This window comes from Rhopalosiphum padi, chromosome 4, assembly GCF_020882245.1.
Source record: "Rhopalosiphum padi isolate XX-2018 chromosome 4, ASM2088224v1, whole genome shotgun sequence".
Lineage (NCBI taxonomy): Eukaryota > Metazoa > Arthropoda > Insecta > Hemiptera > Aphididae > Rhopalosiphum > Rhopalosiphum padi.
Window position 1 is genome coordinate 6,548,056 of NC_083600.1, and position 22,279 is coordinate 6,570,334.

General features: G+C 30.5%; 1 protein-coding gene across 4 annotated transcripts in view; it reads left to right on the plus strand.

Moving 5' to 3' along the window:
- The window catches only part of LOC132929946 (uncharacterized), a 52,732-nt gene that overhangs the window by 24,637 nt on the left and 5,816 nt on the right, over positions 1-22,279 (plus strand). The window contains exon 1 of one of the 4 annotated variants that reach the window (XM_060995596.1): positions 21,304-21,408. The exons of the other annotated variants lie outside the window; for them this stretch is intronic. Within the exon in view, the coding sequence (XP_060851579.1) occupies positions 21,379-21,408 (30 nt within the window). The 5' untranslated portion in view covers positions 21,304-21,378. Of the gene's footprint in view, positions 1-21,303; positions 21,409-22,279 lie in introns of those variants that run through there. 4 annotated transcript variants of the gene reach the window in all.

Consider the following 22,279-nt stretch of genomic DNA (forward strand, 5'->3'; position numbering starts at 1 on the left):
GCTTATGTCCTGTAATGAAAATTCTAAATTACCATACATTTTTAGATTATTTATTATGTTGTAGGGGGTATAGTGGATTGGTCATTGTTTAAATACTTTGCTTAGGGTTTGAAATGTGTTCGCTACGCCACTGTAATAAACTATAGATAATTACACAAATTATACCTGGAGTAGAAATAATTACACGAAATCTTTCTTATAGTCGTTTTGAAATTCAAATAAAAAATATTATAAACGGTTAACTTTAAAATTAAAATTATTTTACATGCATCTGATCTACCGAAATTTGATTACGCTTAGGATATTTCAATATTTTATATGAAAATACAATATTCCACTTGAAAATGCAATTATTGCTCGTGATATGCTATTTCCAGAAAGATCTGGTCGGCAGGACATTCTTGATCATGATGGGGTTCTGGTTTGCATTGCATTTAATGATAGAGCGGGGCATCAAACAAAGGAGGATATATAACAGACAATTTCTTCATTAGGTTGAAAGTCCAGTACGCGAGAACGACCTTTAAATCTTTAGGTTCTATAGTTCGATATATTGTAGGTTTATTACTTATAAATAATATAGTACTTATTAATTTTATAGTGTACCTGTAGATAGAGACTGAGACCACAATACTGATGGCAGTGCTGATCATGATGTATAACTATTTAACTATTTCATAGTTTCCTACACATACTGAAAATAAAAATTTCATATTAAAATTATTACATATATTAGAATTTTATAAAAATTTAATTCAATGAAGTAGGTACCTATAATCTACTACCTAGTACTTACTATATTATAGAAACGATAAGACAAATTGCAACTAGCCAAAAACTTAAGAATATATTATACAGGCTTATATTAATAATAAAATATATATTATAATGTCTTGAAATTTGTTTATGCACAACCATTATCTAAATTGGTGCGCATATACCGAAGAAAAAAAGCATAACAATTTACATAAAACGAATTTGTATTCTCCAACGGCGATCTTATGTACATGTATGTACTGCACCGCCTAAGTCGGAGATGTGACACGCGCGTTTTATGTATATACACTTAAGTATCAAAAGTCTCTCTTTTGGCGCCGAAAAAAAATATATAATATACTATATACATATGTAAAAGCGCATATATCGTGGCGTACACGTATATATATACAGACGGACATGCATCAAGTCGCACCGTATTACGCGCGCGTATAGTCTATTAACGTAATAAAATCGCGATGTCGTTAACTACATATACATATTATACAGTGCAGTTGTGACTTGCGTGCGAGTGTATTTCGACGATATGTGTAGCACTTACATCTATGGTCATACACGTATATATATGTATATAAATTCAAAAGTCGTCAAAGTAATTTCTCAGTCTGCACGCGTACCTATACTGTTCGCGGAAAACAATGTAATTTTAAACCGATATAATACAGGTATATATAATATATATATATATGTATATAGTTGTATAGAGTTGTAAACTCAAAGTAAAAGGTAGTATACCACTGCTGTTGTACTCTCTCGTCCGACTTTATTCACATAATATACCTATACATATAGACTGTAGCCCATAGGTATATTGTATTACTTAGATCCAATGATCTTACGAATTTTCTGTCGGTGGACCAAAGTAGTATAATATAACTTTCCTATGTATATTGCACGCGTACACATACACACAAACACACGACCAATCTCAAATAAATTGGGTCTAAAATAAACAATTATTATTTTCGGCATGTCCGTCGTCTAAATCGATTTCTTGTGTCTTGTCGTTGCCAAATGCGAACTCCCGTGTATGGTGTATAATATTATATACGTAAGTAGAAATCGTATTTTAATTTAAATAAATATTTTTATCTAGTTTTTAATATGGAAAAGTTATCGAAAGATTTATACGTTTCATTATATTTTGAATAAGTTGATGCTAATTTCGTTTTTAATATTTTTGAATATTTTAGAATAATTAGATATTTTTCAATGTCTTAAAACAAATAAAACAAAATACACATGTTATGTATTGGCCGTAGCCATTTTCCTCTAAAAACGAGATGAGAGTTTTCCTCCAAAAAATAAAAAGTTGGTTTCCATTTTCCTCCAATATTTTAGCCAGTATTGTAGTACTGCGTTCCGAATTATAAAGATAAAATATGGCTAGGAACACATTTTACGCGTATCTGTTGATTAAATTCTGGTCGCTTAATTTCTAGGTATGTAATTACAAAAAGTAAAATAATTATTCATATTATGTCTAATTTTTATTTTCTTTAAACAGGTATTCATTTGTTGCTTAAAATGTCCTATAATTATAAAAAATATATAATATTATATAATTTATACTGCAGTGATTTTATTATATTTTATATTTTACATATTGTCTGGTTGCATTATCATCAATCACTTATTATTAATTATTATCTAATTTTTTATTATTATTTTAATTATTGATTGATGCATCTTTATCAACGTACGTATTTTTTTTATTATATTCACTCTGTTTTTAGCCACCCGCCAAGTTAGGCGCGTACGGTGTATTTTATATTATTATAATTATACTTGAAATATTTTATTTATTGTTTTATTTTTAATTTAACATTCTGACAACGAATGACGATTTTATTATTTTATTTATTGGAGGAAAATGGACAGTGGAGGAAAACGGTATCTTGTTTTTGGAGGAAAATAGACCCGCTCTATGCGTATTATTGTAGAATTATCTGTTTATTTTAATATTTTACGATGAACGACATGATCAGATAAGGTTTGTACACCTTTTGATATCAAACGACAATAATTTGCTATCTTATCTATATAGGTACAAATTGCAGTGACTATTCAGTATCAGTTGTGTATACGCGTTCGTTTTTCGATTATTTTATTTTTGTGTCATGTCCGTTTATGTAGTTTATATCCTTTAGTTTTTTTTAATATAATAATATTTTAATAATTTAAATATGCCCAAAGTCACTCGCACAAAAACGTCAAGATTTTGCCTTTATTAATGATGAACAAGTTTTATATTTCAATCTTGTGAAAAATCAGTATTTATTGACCAACGTCAAGTTATTCAGCATATCAATACGAGTGAATGTCATAAAAAGAATAAAGACAGAAGACTTCAATTTCAACAAAATGTTATTTCTATTAACAGTAAGACTATATATTTTTAATGATATTTTGTGTAATGCCCTCTTTTTAAATTGAGAAATTCTGCATTTTTTAAACATATTTCGGACAAATTCAGAAATACTGGTCATAAAATTCCTAACAAGAGCACATTCGAAAAAATTATGTTTGTGAGGTTTATGAAGAAACTATTTCAAAAATTCAAAAATTATTGGAGATGGACCTATCTGGGTTGCAATAGATAAAACTACAGACGCTGGCCGTCGCGGTCTATCACTATTATTATAGGGAAATTGAGCACTGAACCCATCTAAACCATTTTTGTTATGTTGTGAAGAGTTAAAAAAATGCAACCAAAATACTTTATGTCAATTATTTAATAATATAATGGCCGTTTTGTGGCCTATTGGTATAATACACAATAATATTCTTTTACTTTTAACGGACACCCCACCTGTATAATATGTGTAAATCGGAAAAAATGTTAGATATATTTTATACATTTATTCAATTTAAATATTTAAACTTTTAAACTAAATTAAAATTCGTTTCTGTATACGTACAAGCATACTTAACGACGATTCGATCACTGAAATGATCTAGAGTTATTGTCGATTTCTGTATGATTTTAAACAAATTGAAAAATTTAAATGAAAATTATTTTGTCTAGGTATAGCGTTTATATAAAATTATTGATTTTTAATATACATTATTATTATACACGGTTAAATATTTTAAACACTAAAATAATGGAACTTTTAGGTATATGCACCACCTTTTTGGTGAGTTGGGTAAATTAAATCAAACTGTTTTAGAATTTATTTTTCGAATTCTATAGATCTAATTAAAATATAATATAATAAACAATAGTTGAAGTATCGAGTAAAGTCACTTTATGTTCTCACTGCTATATTATATCGTGAATATAAAATATGCTATTTGGATTATTATAATTGGTATTATACAATAAAGTAGTTGTATATAATAAGTCAAGAACTGCAAATATTAGAGCTACCTGCAGCTATCGCGGCTCTTTGATTGCAGATTTGTTATTATGGTTATACAGCAACCCTCCTCATATATATAATATATATGTATATAATATGCGTCCCTGCGAAACGTTTCGCTTAGTTGCATCTATAGATATTGCCATAACCCTCTCCAATCATTGTACGCGATAAGTCGATAATTAAGTCCATAAAATATACCTCTTCACTCTACAGTAAGTATATTATTATATTACTTATACATGCGTTGTTGCCCGTTGGCTTTACTTAGCTGTATGTATATATATGTATATATACACGTGTATGTCATTATATATCGATGGTCACGCGGACCCCGAGTTGGATATAATTTAATATAGCGTATATAGTAAGTGGCCGCTGCCCGTAATATTATATTATGGGGTATTGGGGTTACACCCCGTCGTGTACGAGGAAAGAATAAAAAAAAGGAACGCAGTTTTTGGGACCCACATTTTTTTATAATCGTCCGTGACGTACACGACATTTTAATATTTATATACATGTTATATAACTATATAAAGATGTATAAAGGTACAAAACGGTCGGTCGGGCGGTCTTTGTGCTGAGAGAAGACTGCTGCACGCGTATTATTATTTAGGACGTGCGGGGAGAGTTGTGCGCGCCAAAAACGATTATTATTACATCGGCGTAATAAAGATGATGATGTTATTATTATTACGCCACCCACTGCCGCCGCCGTGAGCGAATAACTAAACTGTGAGAGATACGCCACTTCCACCCCCTCTTCCTCCAGCCACTATAAATATATATAAATATATATTATGTGTGTGTGTAATATTACGTGTATCGATTTTGCTGTATTCGCAGTATTATTTTTTTTCGTGTTTTTCTCGTTAATTTTTTCTATCGCGAAGGACGACGCGCGCCATTATAACATATTTTCGAGTTTATTATACTGTACTATCATTATTTTTTACTCGAATTTATTGTGTACACGATCGTTTTCCGTTATAACGGACACCGTACATATGTACGCGTGTTTCAGATTTTGAAAAATATATGTATCAACGGGCTAGCACTCACTACAATTTATATCTCTACCTGACTACCTATTATGGGGTATAGCGAATATTGAACTCGTTTAATCTCAGGGATTGGTATGTGAGGCGAACATTTTCGAGGAATTCATAATCTAATATTGAGCGAGGGTGGTACGACGATTATGTAAAATTATTTTTATTTTTGTATTATTTTTAGCAAGCTTGACAAAACCAAAAGGGGTCATTCAATATTTTTTAAAAACAGTTGTCAGGATAGCTTACTATATAGTTATATTATTACATTATTATGTATTTATATGTACAGTGATATGGCACCAATATGTATTTATTCACCGATTTTATTTTGTTCTCATTGTAATTGTTTCAAAAACTACATATACTATTGAACATTTTACAAAATTATCGTTTACTCTTGTAGTGGTTTTATAAGTACATGTTCTACGTTCAATTCTCATTCTGAACCGCGTACTGTGTGAAATTTTTTGAACTTTTTTACCGCTCTAAAATGTTTAATCAAAAAAACGTGTAAGAACAAACACACCGCAAGATCTGCGACAAGATATTTGTTCAAACCGACTCCGGATGTTGTAATAATGCTTTCTGGACTGGTGAAGCAGTACTGAAAAATGACCAGAACAAGTATGAGAATAAAAATGTGCGTGTAGAGTACACCAATTTCAGAGAAAATAATATAGCCTATGCAATAGCATTCATAGGTATATCATAATAATATATTAGCGTCCCACTAAAGTCACCAGAATAGGTTTAACGTCGCATAGAAAATACAAAAGAAAACCACCCAAACAGAAAGCGGGGATCAGCACACCAAATCTACCACAGTACACTCACGTGTTTCTGTATATTTATACACATTAGCTGTACAATATACGTACGTGTTGGATATCACATTAATGGCACATCTATATGTGTAGGTACATACCTATGCTATAGCATGCACACTATGGTATGCATATCACACCAATGATGAATACGTGCAGCGTGTATAAAACGTAGAAAAATTGTAAAAAAATATATATATCATCCAAGCAATTGATCCACCTAAAACATAAACGGAAACGCCGCATATATTATACTTTACAACATAGAGATGATTGCTAACGTTGATAATTAATATGCAGATAAATTATTATGGGTTGGGTGTCATTCAAATTTTATTTTCGATGGATCACACCACACAAGTAAATATGTAACTCCATAAACATGTAGTATGTATACACTGTAATATTCTTCTTTTTTTTTGTAGCTATCTACATTTCACGGAATCTAATTCTATTGGAAATAATATTAATTTTGAATTAAAATAAAGCTCTTTATTAAGAGTACATTACTCACAAAAAAAAATTAAATTATTATATATATGTATTACTATTGTAGTACCTATATATTATATTCTTCTCAAGTCAAGGAACCTCACCGGAAAGGGTAATTTTAATATTTCACATCGATAACAATAATAGTTATAACTTATGAATATTATTTTGTATGTTACTCGTACATGACAATTTAAACTTTCTATATATTATACCTATATCCGTTTAATGTATATAAATTGTAAACCATCAATTTCGTCGTCATCCGATTTACATTCTGAACGTGTGCCGCACGACCAACAACGTAAACGACGATGTGTGTATTTATTTATGTTTGATATTAAGTATAATATAATTGTGATGATCATCGTTATCGTGTTTTTACAATAGAAATTGTATTAATCGAAAAAAAAAGTATCAGGAAATAGAGTATTGAGGAAAAAAGTATTGGGGATAAAATGATCAAAATGTCATAAACCTTAAAATTTGGGACAATTAAAAAAAAACTGAAATACGAGTAGATACATAAATGTAAATAATCACTATATATACCCAATACATACATTTAGTTTGGTAAACCGTTAGTAAAAAGACAAAATCCACTATTACTATGATTAAATGCCTAAAATTACCTACATAGTACTTCAGCAAGTGTGAAAGACGATGGAGTAAAAGGTTATATTTTTATAATATAATATTATTTATTAACATCATATATGTATATTATTATACACCTAGACATTTTTTAATATTTTTTATTATTTCTTATTCCCTGTATGATAAGACAGTATCCATCACATAAATTTATTGCTCATGAATTTAAAATGTTTAAACTGATACTTTTATTATAATGTAATTAATTGGTTACAATAGCTGTAATGTGATAACTATTATTATCAACCTTTTGCATATGATGAATGGCGATATTGGTCCACAAAAAATTTTACTTGAATTGTTATACTATAATAGGTTCTAGACACTTCTAATATAATTATATAATTTAACTAATGTAATAATAATTATCTTGTGACACATAAAAACAATTTCGTGACCCACAGACATAGATTAGAAAATAATGATCTATGCAGAATATTCAAATATTTCAATTTGTAAATTCTATGCGAAGCTAAAAATACTTTCTCGAGAATCTTTTTAGCAGTATTATTTTCTCCGAAATTAACAATTATGATTAATAATGTAATATATTATGTATTATGTTTATTTTATGGTTTTATAAGTTATGTATGTAATGTGTTACTATTGAAATGAATTCATCGTCAATTAGTCTATTGGAATTTTATTGTCCTATGGGTGCTTTATTTTATTAATATCATCGATAAATATAGTTAGACATCTGCGGGCTATACCTACATAATATTTATTGTAGATTTGTACAGACTATATTACTAAAGGATGATTTTTTTTATGTACTGATTCACTGTTTCACATTCTATCTGTTATTAGTTTCGTGCTTTACAAATCTTTTTTCTGAAACAAGTTTTTGTTACACGTTTTCATTGGTTTGTAAACTCATAATATAAAATAAAAATAAAGTTATAATATACAATATATAGGTAGATGAGTGAAGTATTGAAGTGGCAGGATATGGTTGCCTGTCAACTTTTTTTCACCATCACTTAAACTCAACTTCCCTGAACAGTATAAACAATTTCAAGTGTAGTTCCCGCAAAATATTCTTCTCTGGTACCTATTCAATAATAATAAATAATAATAAACATGCACGAAAAAATAAACAGGTTATCGATTTAAAAATAATCATTTTATTTTAATATATTTCCATATAAAAATTGATTATTTTTTTTTGTTTAAAAATAATTATCGTTTGTATGTTGCTTTATACAATTTTATACAAAATTGTGTATTGACTGTATAATAGATTAAAACGTTTTACATTATTGACCGATGTGGTATGTTTTTCCGCCATTCCGTCGCGTCGTCGCCCACTGCGGTACATAATATAATATATTATTATTATTATTGTATTGTTTTTAGTAGTACCATTTTCGCTCTCGTTTTCATATTACAAGAGAAATTACATTAGAGCTATTACACGACAACCACAATCAAAAAACTATCAAACCATCGTATGCATAATAATAGATAATAAACAAAAAACTTTCGATAATAGATTCTTATTTCTATACATTATTGTCATTATCGTTTTCACTCGCAAAGCTTGGTGGATATCGTCTATAATATATAATAGTGCAACGGTTTTTATTTATTATTTGTGCACTATTAAATCGCGCATCGCGGTCTTCGATTTTAAACGCACGCGTGCGCTTAGCAAACGCAAAAAAATGTTTACCATACTGTTTGTGCTTATAGCACATAGTTTTCCGCGATGTATGAAAAGTTATTAAACAATAATTAATCATTCAAGTGTGCTGCAGTGTTTGCACAGCGCAGCGTTCCTTTTAAAAAACGCGTAAACCTATACATGTTATAATGTTATATTATGTATACAGACATTATATTATATTGTATATAATAGGTAAGGTATTTCGTGAGCAATATTTTACTACACGGATAAATGATTACGATGCCAGTGTACGGTTCTAGAAGTGAAAAACCTACTCGAAACACGCTATATACTTGTAAAATATGTAGGTAGGTACTTGCTCTGTCTTAAAGTTTGATTTTTTCTTCTCTTCGTTAACTACTTGTATTGTATTCAACATTATTCATGTGTGACATTCGTGTTGTGTGTGTGTGTGTGTGTGTGTGTGTGTGTGTGTGTGTGTGTGTGTGTGTGTGTGTGTGTGTGTGTGTGTGTGTGTGTGTGTGTGTGTGTGTGTGTGTGTGTGTGTATGTGTATGTGAATATGTGGTGTACGTATATTTCATTAGAGAAATTCGAGCTGATTCAATTAAAAATATTTAATAACGTCGAAGTTTTTTATTTATTTTTCGTATTATGCAAACATATATCAATGCGCGCAGATGAACAAAATTAAAAATTGTATGTTGTAGAGACTTTATTAGTATAATATTTTCATCATCAAATCATTATTAATTATATACGTATTATTACTATTATTATTGTAATCACCCTTTGTCTATTTTAAAATTTAAAATTATCGCTTTTTTCGATTCAGATTATTTTATGTAACTTTTTCATTATATAACAATATATTATACTCAATGTGTGCGCACTGTTGTTTGTACTACCTTTAGTGTTTATTGTTTGTTGTCTGATATTGCACGCACACACACACACACACACATACACACATATAGTCGTCTTCGAGTACTATATTGACCGTAGGTATTCAGTGGATTAGATTTGGATGTTGATGGCTGAGAACTGTATAAATGCATGTACATATATATTTATTTATCTGTGTGTTATGTGTGTATACTGTAAAGTATCGAATCGTATTTCACTGTATCGGACAACATTTCAAAATGAGAAAAAAAATCAAATTATATGAGAAACCGTTCGGCACACTGGTCGTTTAGAAGCACAAACCAGCAGGCAGCAGTAGACAGCCAATGGAAGATTATAAAGTATACACTATATATAATATATATATCATAGATCGAAACGTTGTTATTACATAGGTCTTCAAAGAATAAAACCGTCGTACAAATATTACAGAAAACATTTTTAATGGAGCTCTAACAAGCTCTCAATCAAAAACAATGATAAGACGTTTCGACATGGACTAAATTTTTTTCCGCTCACAAATTCAATCGGATATGGATGATAATTTTTCCCTTTTTTCTACCGATATTTATTTCCTTATTTCGTAGTATGTATAGGTAAATTCTCATCGTTGTCGTCGTCATCCTCGTCCTCGTCGTTTTATTTCTTTTATAATACGCCGTTCTAGGTTATCATATATATATATATATATATACACATTACATCCTTAAAAAAAAATTAACGCTTGGAGTAGTATTTATTCTTCTGCTTCCCTCCCCTACAATCCTGTCGGGCGTGTTTTTGGCACGTAGGAAATTATTCGGTCTCCGTTTGAAACGAAAGAATAAAGAAAAATAAAAATCAGATTCGATCTTCCGTAACGGTTTCGATGACCACGAGCCTCAAGGATATGCGTTCGAATACATGTACCGCATCGACGTTCGATTATTATATTACTGTGCTATAATAATACAAATATTGTTCTATAGACGTGGTCAAAATATTCTGCACGGACGTATGTATAGATGAATATATATATATATAGCTATATATATTAAGGTTTAAGGTTAAAATTTATATCCTTTAAAATTGAACTACGTTCTAAAAACGTCAAATAATTTAGGAAATTGTTATTAAAATTTTTCAAATATGAATAGGTTAAACAGAAGTCATTTTTTTGTTATTACGATACAAAATAGTATCTTTTAAATTAATTACCTTGATTTAAATGATTAAATACATCTATATCAACGTGTATTTTAATATTATTAATTAAAAATGATCAATGTTTTTACCACATTAATTTAATTATATTGACTACCTAAACGATCATTAATTTTCTATTGATGTTTTTGGAGAAAATTTCATATTGCTAGGTTTGAAAAAAATATATTACATCCAAAATAAATGGTTTGTAAAACTATATAAGACACTAATATGGATATTTTTAATTGCTTTCATTTGATCTGGATCAAAGTTGTTATTTAATATAATATATAGTATATACGTTTGTATAATTTTGACTGTCATTATCTTGCCTGTATATTTATCCTTAAACTTAGAAACGTATTTTGCCGCTTTTCCGCTCTTATATATAATCGAGTTTTTGAGATGATTAATACTTAAGAGTTAATACTGGCTAAAGACAATTATAAAAGTAAACTTTATAAGTTCTGTTTTTACCTTTTTAGACAACGTTCAAATTAAGTTAATAAATTGTTTTCTAACAATATGTCGACAAATACACAAGTACTTATGTATTTATGATAAAATATGTAAAATTAAGTAATACTCTCATTGTGTTACAAATCATTTGAAATGTACTTAAAACTTGCTCAATTTATTTTACCGGGTCACAATAAAAATATGTATTTACCTAAAAATCCTAGCCTTGTGGATTATTACATTTTACGTCTTGTTGTGTAAAATTCAGACGATGTTTAGTGAAATGCTGACTGTGCGGAGGCGGCGATTTGTATCACTATACGGGTCGTAACCTGAGGTACCATTGTTATTAACACGTGTAACGTGTAAGGTAGATATAATATAAAGGTACGATGACAATAACATAACAAGATGCGCGTGCAAAACAACAACCAGTGGCGCTCACTAGCGTGACTGTGAAAATATTTTCGGGGGTGTTATACGCGTGTATACGTCATGTAGCCAAGTCGGTAATCGTGTATGTATAGTATAGGTATGTGTTATATTATAAAACATGTGTATTAAATATGATGTACTGTTGAAAATGATGGACGTAAAATTTGTTCTCAATTATTTGTTCTTTTTACGCTATAATTGATTACGAGAGAACATATTTCAATACGATATAATAAAAAATTATACTCTGAATCGATATCATGTCTATGCAACGAACGACTATAGCTTTAAATGTTGTTTTTTTTATTTAATACTAAAATATCGCTGTGAAAATAAATAAAAAAATATTTTATAACCTTAACGGACGCTTTGTTTTTAATTTTTATCGATAACAATTATTTATACATTTTCGAGTATTTCAATCTTACAATTCGCCCTAACCTATTGTTCAATTTGATTTTTTCTGAACACAGCTCACTAAATCCTGACAAACTTGCATATTTTTTTCATCAATATATTTTATACACAACCGACAGTAAGAATTTTTATTTTGTTTATGAAATACTGGCATTCAAAGTATATTCACCTTTTGACTTTTCGTATATATTTTATATATATTGCCGTTGAAACTTGCAAACCTTATAATAAGTTATAGCTTTGAACCAAGTTTACGCGTATATTATAACCGTTGTATAGTTAGGCGGTATTGTTGCCGATTCAATTCAAATATCCGTGGAGTGGTCGTATATTTATTGGACAATAATATGTGTAGACCATGGTTTCGTGTATATATCGATAAAAATATGAAAAACATTTCACGGGGAAGGGTGTTGTTGTAATTCCACTACAGACTACACTATACTGTTGTCGCAATAATAATAATATTAATATATAGATCGCAGCGCAGACTTTCGTAAGGGAAATAAATTCACGGACTGTGAAAGTCATATTCTATTCAGAGTCGAAGTTTGGAACTTTGCAAGTCGTTTTGTTGGCGATAAAAGAAATAATTTCTGTCCACGATAGGAGTTGACGATATATTTTATTTAATATATTTATTGAGTTTGTTACTTTATACACGTTTGAATGCATAAAATATGTAGCGCGATTTTACGGACGATGAGAAATACATAGAATGAGATGTTATCTATTGTTATCGATTCAGATAAATAACACATTACAATATAATATTATGTACAAAGCTATAAACTTATAATATTATATACATAGCTAATGATTATTGGACGTTATTACGTTTTAATAATATATATAAATGTAATATAAAACAGTAAAATATTAAAGTTGTCGCGGTAGATGTAACGATCGTATTGATTATTGTTATGCGAATCGTAACGATAATGTAATAGTGTAATAATAACTCAGAAGGCGAGCAACAAGTCGTATTATAATAATATTATGCGCATATTATAATAATTCGAACGCGGTCGTGATGTCATTTCGAAACGATTGACTCACAACACCGCGCAACAATCGCCATCGCCATTATACACGTATATACATTGTTTTTAAATGCACTTATCGATTAATAGACCTTATAATAGAAATCGTTTTTTTTTAAAATTATAATACATACATACACTGCAAGTAACTGCAAGACGTATAAATGTATAATATATAAGATATAGGTAGACTGATCGTTCCGGCTTCCGGGTTGGTTTATCGCAGGCAGGCAGGCAGCGGCAGTAGCCGTACTGTAAATCATACTATTACTATACGGCGCGGCGTGTATTATATTTTTCGGGTGTTCGCGCGCCCGGCGTGGTGTCGACAAACCCCCAAGGTGTGCCAACATAATACGCAGAGATTACGGGTAATACCGATTTTTCTCGAACGATCCAAATTGGACGCGATATTATTATATAGACGGCCGGCATTACGGCGGTCGTATAATTTATTATATATACGAACCCGGAGAATTATCGGGAAAATAAAAACGTTTCCAGTCGAAATCGTCGGTGTGCGCCGCTGTGTTTTATACGGTGGTCGCTGTAATACGAGTCACAGTTGACGACGTTGCAACCGATCTGAAAATACAATTTCGTAAAAATCTCATCACGCTTCGTTTAATATCATTTATGTAATATTGTGTTAAATAATTATGCGCGCATCGGTATCGCCCGCCGTCCCGCGCACTGCAGGTGTACAACAGTATATTATACTTCTCTATAACGGTAAATTATAATATATACTCGCCAGCAGCCGGCAACGCGCTAAAAATTATCGAGTCGTTCTTTCTCTCGCAGTTGATCGGCGCTTAATCGATCCGAATAAAAATCTAAACAGTACCGAAATGACCGAAATTCACGTTAGGTATTATATACCTTTATTACACTTCGTATATTTATTTTTAAATCCGGATCGAAAACTTGAAAAAAATTCATCTACGTGCGTTTATACTCAACCCGTTTATAACACGAATTATCTACGGCCGGCAGGACGATATAGCTCTCGTTATATTATATTAATATTATTATACGGCGGCGGCATGTCTTTCCGCGCATAGAATATAATATAAAACTAAATAATAACGGACAGTTTAGAATTACTACAACAATCGCAACTACGATTACGGTACCTATGGTAGTGCATTGTATATAATGATATATGTATTTAGTTTCGAGCGGACACATTAAACGAACCTATATAGGTACGCGTTATATATCCGGTGTATACATATATATGTATATACCTAAGTGTTGATGTACCTCAAACATTTTAAACGTTTCCTATTATAACCGCGGCCAATGCGGCTGTTGACTGTTGTATTCAGGTATTAATAAAATTAATGTATTATATTACACAGTATACGTTAGTACCTGTCGGTATATTGTACTTATTATTGTAGGTATATATAATCGAAAATCATAATAATACATAAATATACCTCTATATCTGCATAATCGTTGGTATGTAATACGAAGTCATCAACCGGTTAATCATGTAGTATGATTATTCACATTTATTTTTGCCAAAATTAATCAGTTCTACTTCTAATATTATTTTTTGTTGTACCAAGATTGTTGTTATCATACGTCAATACGTATTTTCCATATTAAGAGCACGTCATACCGGCATGTGTTATATCAGCTGTCTTACTAACGTAAAATAGAGCGAATTTGCGTTCAACGAAATCCATTTTATCTTATCTATTTAAAGTCAATTTACCTGTTATCAAAATTAAAATTAAGAATATTATCTATGGCATTGCGTAGGTTTTTATTGATACTCGTATTTTTATTTCAAATTGAGTTATGACTTTATGAGCATTTTAATGTTTTAACATTTAACATAACGATAAATAATTTATAAATTGATAGGTATTAGCCATTAGGTATTGCAGGTTAACGGTTAATTTAGTATTTTAGTATATTATACATATATATATATATATAATTAATGACATAATTACATAAATTACACAATATATTATCTATATAGTATAATCAAATGAACCTAAATCAAAATTAGTTTACATGGTATTTAATCACAGAATCGGAAAACGCGGAAAATTTTTTTCACGCGTTACAAAAAGATAATAAATTAAAAATCGAATAATAATAACGATAAGTCGATAACAATATAATTTTGGAGAAATTTCGAATTTTTGGCAAACTGTCGACATTGTGGTGGTTTACCGTGCCAGAAACAATAATACAGACACTGTACACTATAGGTTATATTTATTGTTATGGTAGAAAAAGGACCCTGTGAAATATAATACTATCGGTTAAAAGTCCACATAAATAGAACTAGACTTTTAAATCATAAAGTTTAATTCAATTATAACTTGACTTCACCATAACAAAACTATAGTGTTCAAACAGTCAAAAGGTATATACTATATATATCTAATACTGCTAGTAGGTATTCGCAATGATTGGAAAATATTTTTCTCTTATTGTATTTATATAATAATCAATTCTATTTGAGTAGTAATAGTTATTGTATATATTTATTATTTATTTATTTATTAAATTTAGCACTCCAAATGGGTAATGAATACAAACAAAATTATAAAATAATATATATATTAACTTAAGACAACTTTTACTTACACACACAAAAAAAATGTATCATCTAATAATAATAATCAACAATAATTTTTAATTTGGCTAGTGAATCAAAACAAAAATCAAAATTTGATAAATTATTGGGATAACATAAAAGACGATACTTATACTTCGGACTATTAGTAATTAAATTACTAATATAGGAACATTTGTTTTTCTCTAGTGCGAGATTTGATAGGTACCGTTAATGTTATATCCAAGCATCAAGCACGAAGGAAAACTAATCAATAAACGTGATTCATTGATCACCTGTATAATAAACTATTGAAGAAACGCTATAAACAACTCTTGTGCATAATAATTATAAATAAAATACTATATAAGTATGTTAAAATAATTTATTTTACTATAACATTTATTGCGTATTTTACAATTGTTTTTTTTTTTAAAGAAATAGGCATGACAGCGTTTCAATAATATTACCTAAGTCCTAGTTACCAATGATATATTTTTTATCGGAGGATTTTTATAATAGAGTATAATACATAATATAGTAATATATTATTATGCGTACACCGGGAACTTTTTTGTTCTTTCCTACCGACTTTCTTACATATATACATATATATAATGCCAACCATATCATTACATTATAATATAATGTACTTTTTCTTTTCGATCACCCCCACCACGTCCCATATATTCTATACCGTCTATAGCCCGCAAAGTCGCGCGGGTGTCGTGCAGGACACGGAATATATTATTACAGCTGCAGTCGCACAAAACAACCGGAAAGTTAAGCGCGGGGATCACAGTAGAGTATAGTAGACGTATGTGTAATATAATAATATTATGTACATATTATTGTATTTAATACGAGCGTATAATAGGCTAATAGGCCAGTAATAGCACAACACACGACGACGACGATGACGACGACCGTCGTTTGCGTTCACCCAGATACCCAGATCTTTTCACCCGCGCTCGCGATGTTAACGAGTTTGTAATAATTTATTATTATTATTACTATTTTGTTTTCTTTGTGCCCGGCGCGCGCGCCTGTGTTATAATAATATTGTACATATATATATAAACCGTATAATATGCAACCATTCGAAAGTATTATAACACGTCTCCCGGGCGAAATGCGCAGTTTTATTTTATATATTATTATATTAATAAGTATCAACATTTAGTACGTTACGTGCGGACGACGGTCGTGATACACATAATATGTAATATACGTGTACAGGGTGTTTGTACCGGCCTGTGTGTCGTTGTAGCGGTATACACTTACAATGCCGTCTCTAATGTATACGTGAGTTGTGACAGTAGTGCGCCATTAAGTCTATTGCGGCTAACCTAAACATGATCATACATTATGTCGTACACAAGTTTGGGCCCTATATACATGATTCACATTTGATTTTTCTATAAAATCTGAGTATTCACTTGGGCGCGTTCGAGTGTTGTTACAATTTTCCCGGTAGAAGTTACGGTTTTGAAAATATAAACGCGGTGGTTAATTATTTTAATTCTTAGAAACTCAAGTATGTCAAACAGAAGAAATCGAAGAGGACACCCTGTATATATGGTGCATTTAATAGAGGTACCTATCTAACAAACGGCGCGAGCGTCTATATTGATATTCATTATTACACTATATTATTATTATATCTATGATATATCAGCTGCTCAGGACTTTTTTCTATCACTTTTTCCATCTGATCTCTCTCTCTTTCTTTCTTATTAGTTCGTTTACAGCGTCTCCACAACGCATATTATGCGAACGCGGCGCCGCACGCAAGGTCGTCAACGGGTTAAAAGTTAAGTCATTTTTAACGGTCGTTATTGCAATCGTAATAACACGCGGGCGGACGACTTTTCTATCTCCGTGCGATTGCCTCGGGTCGTCCAGCCGCCACCGACCACTTCCTCATCGTCAGTAATCGGCCCCCATAATAATATATACGTGTACTAAAAAAGAAATATATTTTAATATATATAGTATAATATACAATATAAATATTATTCTATTAACTATTATTGTCACAGGAACTCGTTTTTTAATTAAAATATGTGGTTATATACTTATATCATAATTCATAAAATCATAAGTAATAGCCGATAGGTACTTACTATATTAATAAACAATAATTCGATTTTTTCACCACATTAAACACGTTTTAATAATAAATTAAGTTAGAGTATAGTCGAAACAAATTCGTTATTTTATAATTCTATAAAAGCACGATACTACACATTTGTTTGTTTATCAATTTTAAAATGGGTTTCATTTTTTTTTTTTAGTGGTAAAGAATACTTAGATTTGGTTAAGGTATAATGTGTAGAGAGGGGACGCGTAAAATGTAAATGTTTTTGTTAAGCATACATGCATTGTGGCTTACGTAACTTGGCAGTTGGCTCTTCAATACAAATTTAATACCGTTATATAGGGAAACGAAAAAAAAATCGATATTTTTGGGTTATGTACCTACTTTATATACTACGCTTGGCCACAATAATATATTATTATAATGTGTAGTGTTCGTGTTCCTTTTATCATATTATTCAATTATAACAATACATTATACATTAGACAGAAGCGAGAGAGGACTATGTAATTTATACATACAATTGTCTTTCCACAGTCGATATAATTTTCATAACAAATACGAACTCATGTAATAATAATATTTTTTGTAGCATAGTGCCCATTTTATAATATTTTCCGGCGATGTGAGCGTGAAACAATATGTAAGTTAAACCTTATCAGATAAGGTTTATCGAGTAGAAATAATGGATTTAAGCGGACCCTCGATATACATAGGGTCAGTATACAACGTCTTGTATGGAGTAAAGGGAAGGGGTGTTACCTTAAATTTTACAAGATAAAATTGTAATTTGTTTTTTAGTAGAAACTTTTTATGTTTTACAACATTTTTAGAAAACAAGAATTTTAAAACTATTTTATTTCTAAAACATTAGTTTTTAAATTATTATTTTATTTTATTAATATTCTTTTAAAGTTCGTGTTCAATCGCTATTATATAATAAATAAAAGTGTGCCCATACACATAAAAGTGGGATTATTATCATTTAATTATTCTGCAATAAGAGGGATATTATATAGAATCAAAAACATCGTCAAATATTTAAAGTGACACTGGAGAGGTGATTCTAAATGTGTAACATATTAAAGAATCGAATCGGCCTGCACGTGATGCTTTTATATCGACATTTGATGCGTATCTATATGAAAAAAACATCAACGCGGCGATCTGCACTTGGTTGGTTCTGTATATACGGTAGTCATTACTCGAGAAAAACGAGAAAATTTTTTCGGCAAACGAGCGTTGTAGTACAGTTTGCCCCTTATAATAATAATAATATACGCGCTCAACCCCGCCAATCATTATTATATTATTCATCCGCCTCGGTGACGACGCACGTGCAACACTGCAGTCGCTATATTGCGTGCGTATATTACATTATATATATACGTATATATATATATATTTACCTGCCATATATATATATATATATATATATATACCTGCCACCCGCTCCGACCGGGCGGAGGCGAATTCGCGGCGTGCGAGCGTTAACCGCACCGAAATCGATTGGTCGGGAAAATTTCGCAAACTCGAGTCTTACCCTCCGCGCGTGGTTTATATGCGCGTGTGTGTGTGTACGTGTGCGTTTGTGCGCTGTAAAAACGGCGACGAAGTTAAAATGCTCGCGAAACGTTGTTTTAACTGCATAGTATATTATACACATTATATATATATATAAATGTGTGTTTATGTGTGTGAGCAAAGGGCGGGGGAGAGCTATATAGTAGTATAACGCGCACAACCGCCGCCGCCACAGCTCGTTTCCTTTTTTGGATTTAACCTCTGCTATGCCCGAGACGCAAACGGTTTTCGCTGTTTTTTTTCCTTCCACCATTATATTTTATTATATATTATATTCTTCGCGTTTCGTATTCGTTTGTGTTCGTATATACCTGTGTGCTGTTGTTGTTGCTATTATTATTATTATTATTATTATTACGTATTACGGCGTTGTGCCCCGGCCATACGACAAACACGTTAAGAAACGAATTCAATTCTATTTCGTTATATACCTATGACGATATTGTATACGATATACATAAGTACGCGTCGTGTCCGAAAATGGTCTTAAATACTTTCACATTTACGTAGGCAGTAGGCACAAATTTAAACTTACACATAACACAGTTGACGTCGGCGGCGGTATTGTAGTGTCTCGTTTAAAATACACAAACACGAACAAACAAACGACGGTCATATAGCTTTTTTTTTTTTATGATTTTTACGTTATTATTGTATCATAATATTATTATATTGTCATTGGAGGCATGAGCGTATGGCAGACTAATCGACTAATTTATTAAGAATTCTGCAGATGATCTTCATCATTAATTATGAGTTACATGAATATATCGGTAAAATATCGTTAAACGTAAAACGTAACTAATTATTTGTACTTTACCATAGTCACATTTGTACTCGTATAAGTACAAATTATAACTTACAAAATACGTAACATATTACGATTTAATATTTAGGCATAGTATTAAACACTTTTTAGATACTTATTTAAATAATATTTAAATATTTAAATATTTCTTTCTGACCTCGACTGCCATATTTAATAACACGCAGGTACGCGACAGTATAAACAAAAAAACTTCGTAAAAATAATGCAGTTTTTGAAGAATTGTCATATTGAGAATTAGTTAAGATATTATGATGTGGGTGGTTAAATGTATTATATTTTACTGGTCTATTATTTGCTCTTGTCTATACTTTGAGGAACAAAAACTTTTTAAGTTATTTCCAACGATTTAAAGGTATCGTGTCATTTGCAGAAATTAGATGGCAGAACACCTGATAGACGGATATATCTACCTTATCATTTACTTATTTATAGCCGTGACGGTGAAAAAAGTATTAAAACGTATTTTTATTAATGCAATTTGGTAGAATGGTAAAAAAGTTGGGCATTTGCTTCCTTTTAACTTTGAAAATAACCATACTGGCGGGTTGTTTGTGAGTTTGGCACAATTTACTATCGGGATTTAGATACTTATTTTGTTATTTATTACTTAAATATGATTTTTTTTCTTACAATTTTAAATTATTTTTCCTAGAGTAGTTAGACATATAGTTATATTATAAAATATATGGTGTTATTAAGTATAATTATTGTGAAATATATAATATTAAGTATACCTATTATCTATAAGCTTAAATATATTAAAGTTCATGTATTAATATTATGATAATAATGTATTTTTTAACTAATAGGAAAATCATACTTAGTTAAATCAAAGTCAAAAAGGTTGCAAGTAGGACGAATATTGATTTTTTATAAAGGCTGGATGTAATTTTTCCTCTCTTTATTAAAACTGAAACGACGCCATTGTTCTAATATATTTTAATTACTAGCTTTCATTATTACTATTATTATAGGTATCACCTGCGTCCCGGAGCCGGATCGAAAACCGTCGTTGTCAAATAAACGAGAGCGACAAATGAACGCGTTTCCGAATTCTGATACAGAGGTATTGACGTATTGTTATATAGCGTCGAATTCGCAATTATTATATATTTATATATTATTCGTTTGCAAATGAGCCACACCGACGACCGTAGTACACTTTTCGTATCTTTCGACGGGATCTACCCAATTATTATTATTATAAGTTATAACCTAATACCTATATAGTATATATAATAGATGAGATGTGTATTGTGCATATATATAATATATATATTATATAAAGCACGCCATTCGAGTTCGAAGGGCATATTGCTATCTGTGAGAAAGTAGTATTATAGTTCGATTATTATTATTATTATTATAGTTATTATTTTGCGGTGTGACGTTTTCACGATGCGCTCACCTTTCGCTCGGCGTTTGATTTGTATAGAATAGTAGAATAATATATTATATTATTTAAATGGATTTGTTGTGTATATTTTTAGAACTGACTCTCGTGACGACGTCTATTGTAATTACGACGAGACGATAAAAGGCCAAACCGGCTGAAATGATTTTGGGGGCGTCTGTATTTTTGCGACCGCAATAACACGATAATCGTATATCAATCAAAAAAAGTATAAATATTTGTATATTGCGTTCGCCATTCGTTTATAAATATTATATTTTGTGTGTGTATATATATATAACCTCATTGATCGTATCGGCGAAAAAAAAACTAGTTTTGTAGAATAATTTTTTCTTTTTTCTCAGCACTCTTCTGTTCTTCTTCTAGCCGAATCTAGGCGATAGTATCCCTATGTATATATACCTACGCCCTACGATCTACCTACGTACACTGTGTACATACCTACCTATAAATAATGTGTATACCTACTCTCAGGACTATAAAACTCACATCCACCGGGGCCACATAGTAAACACATATCGAC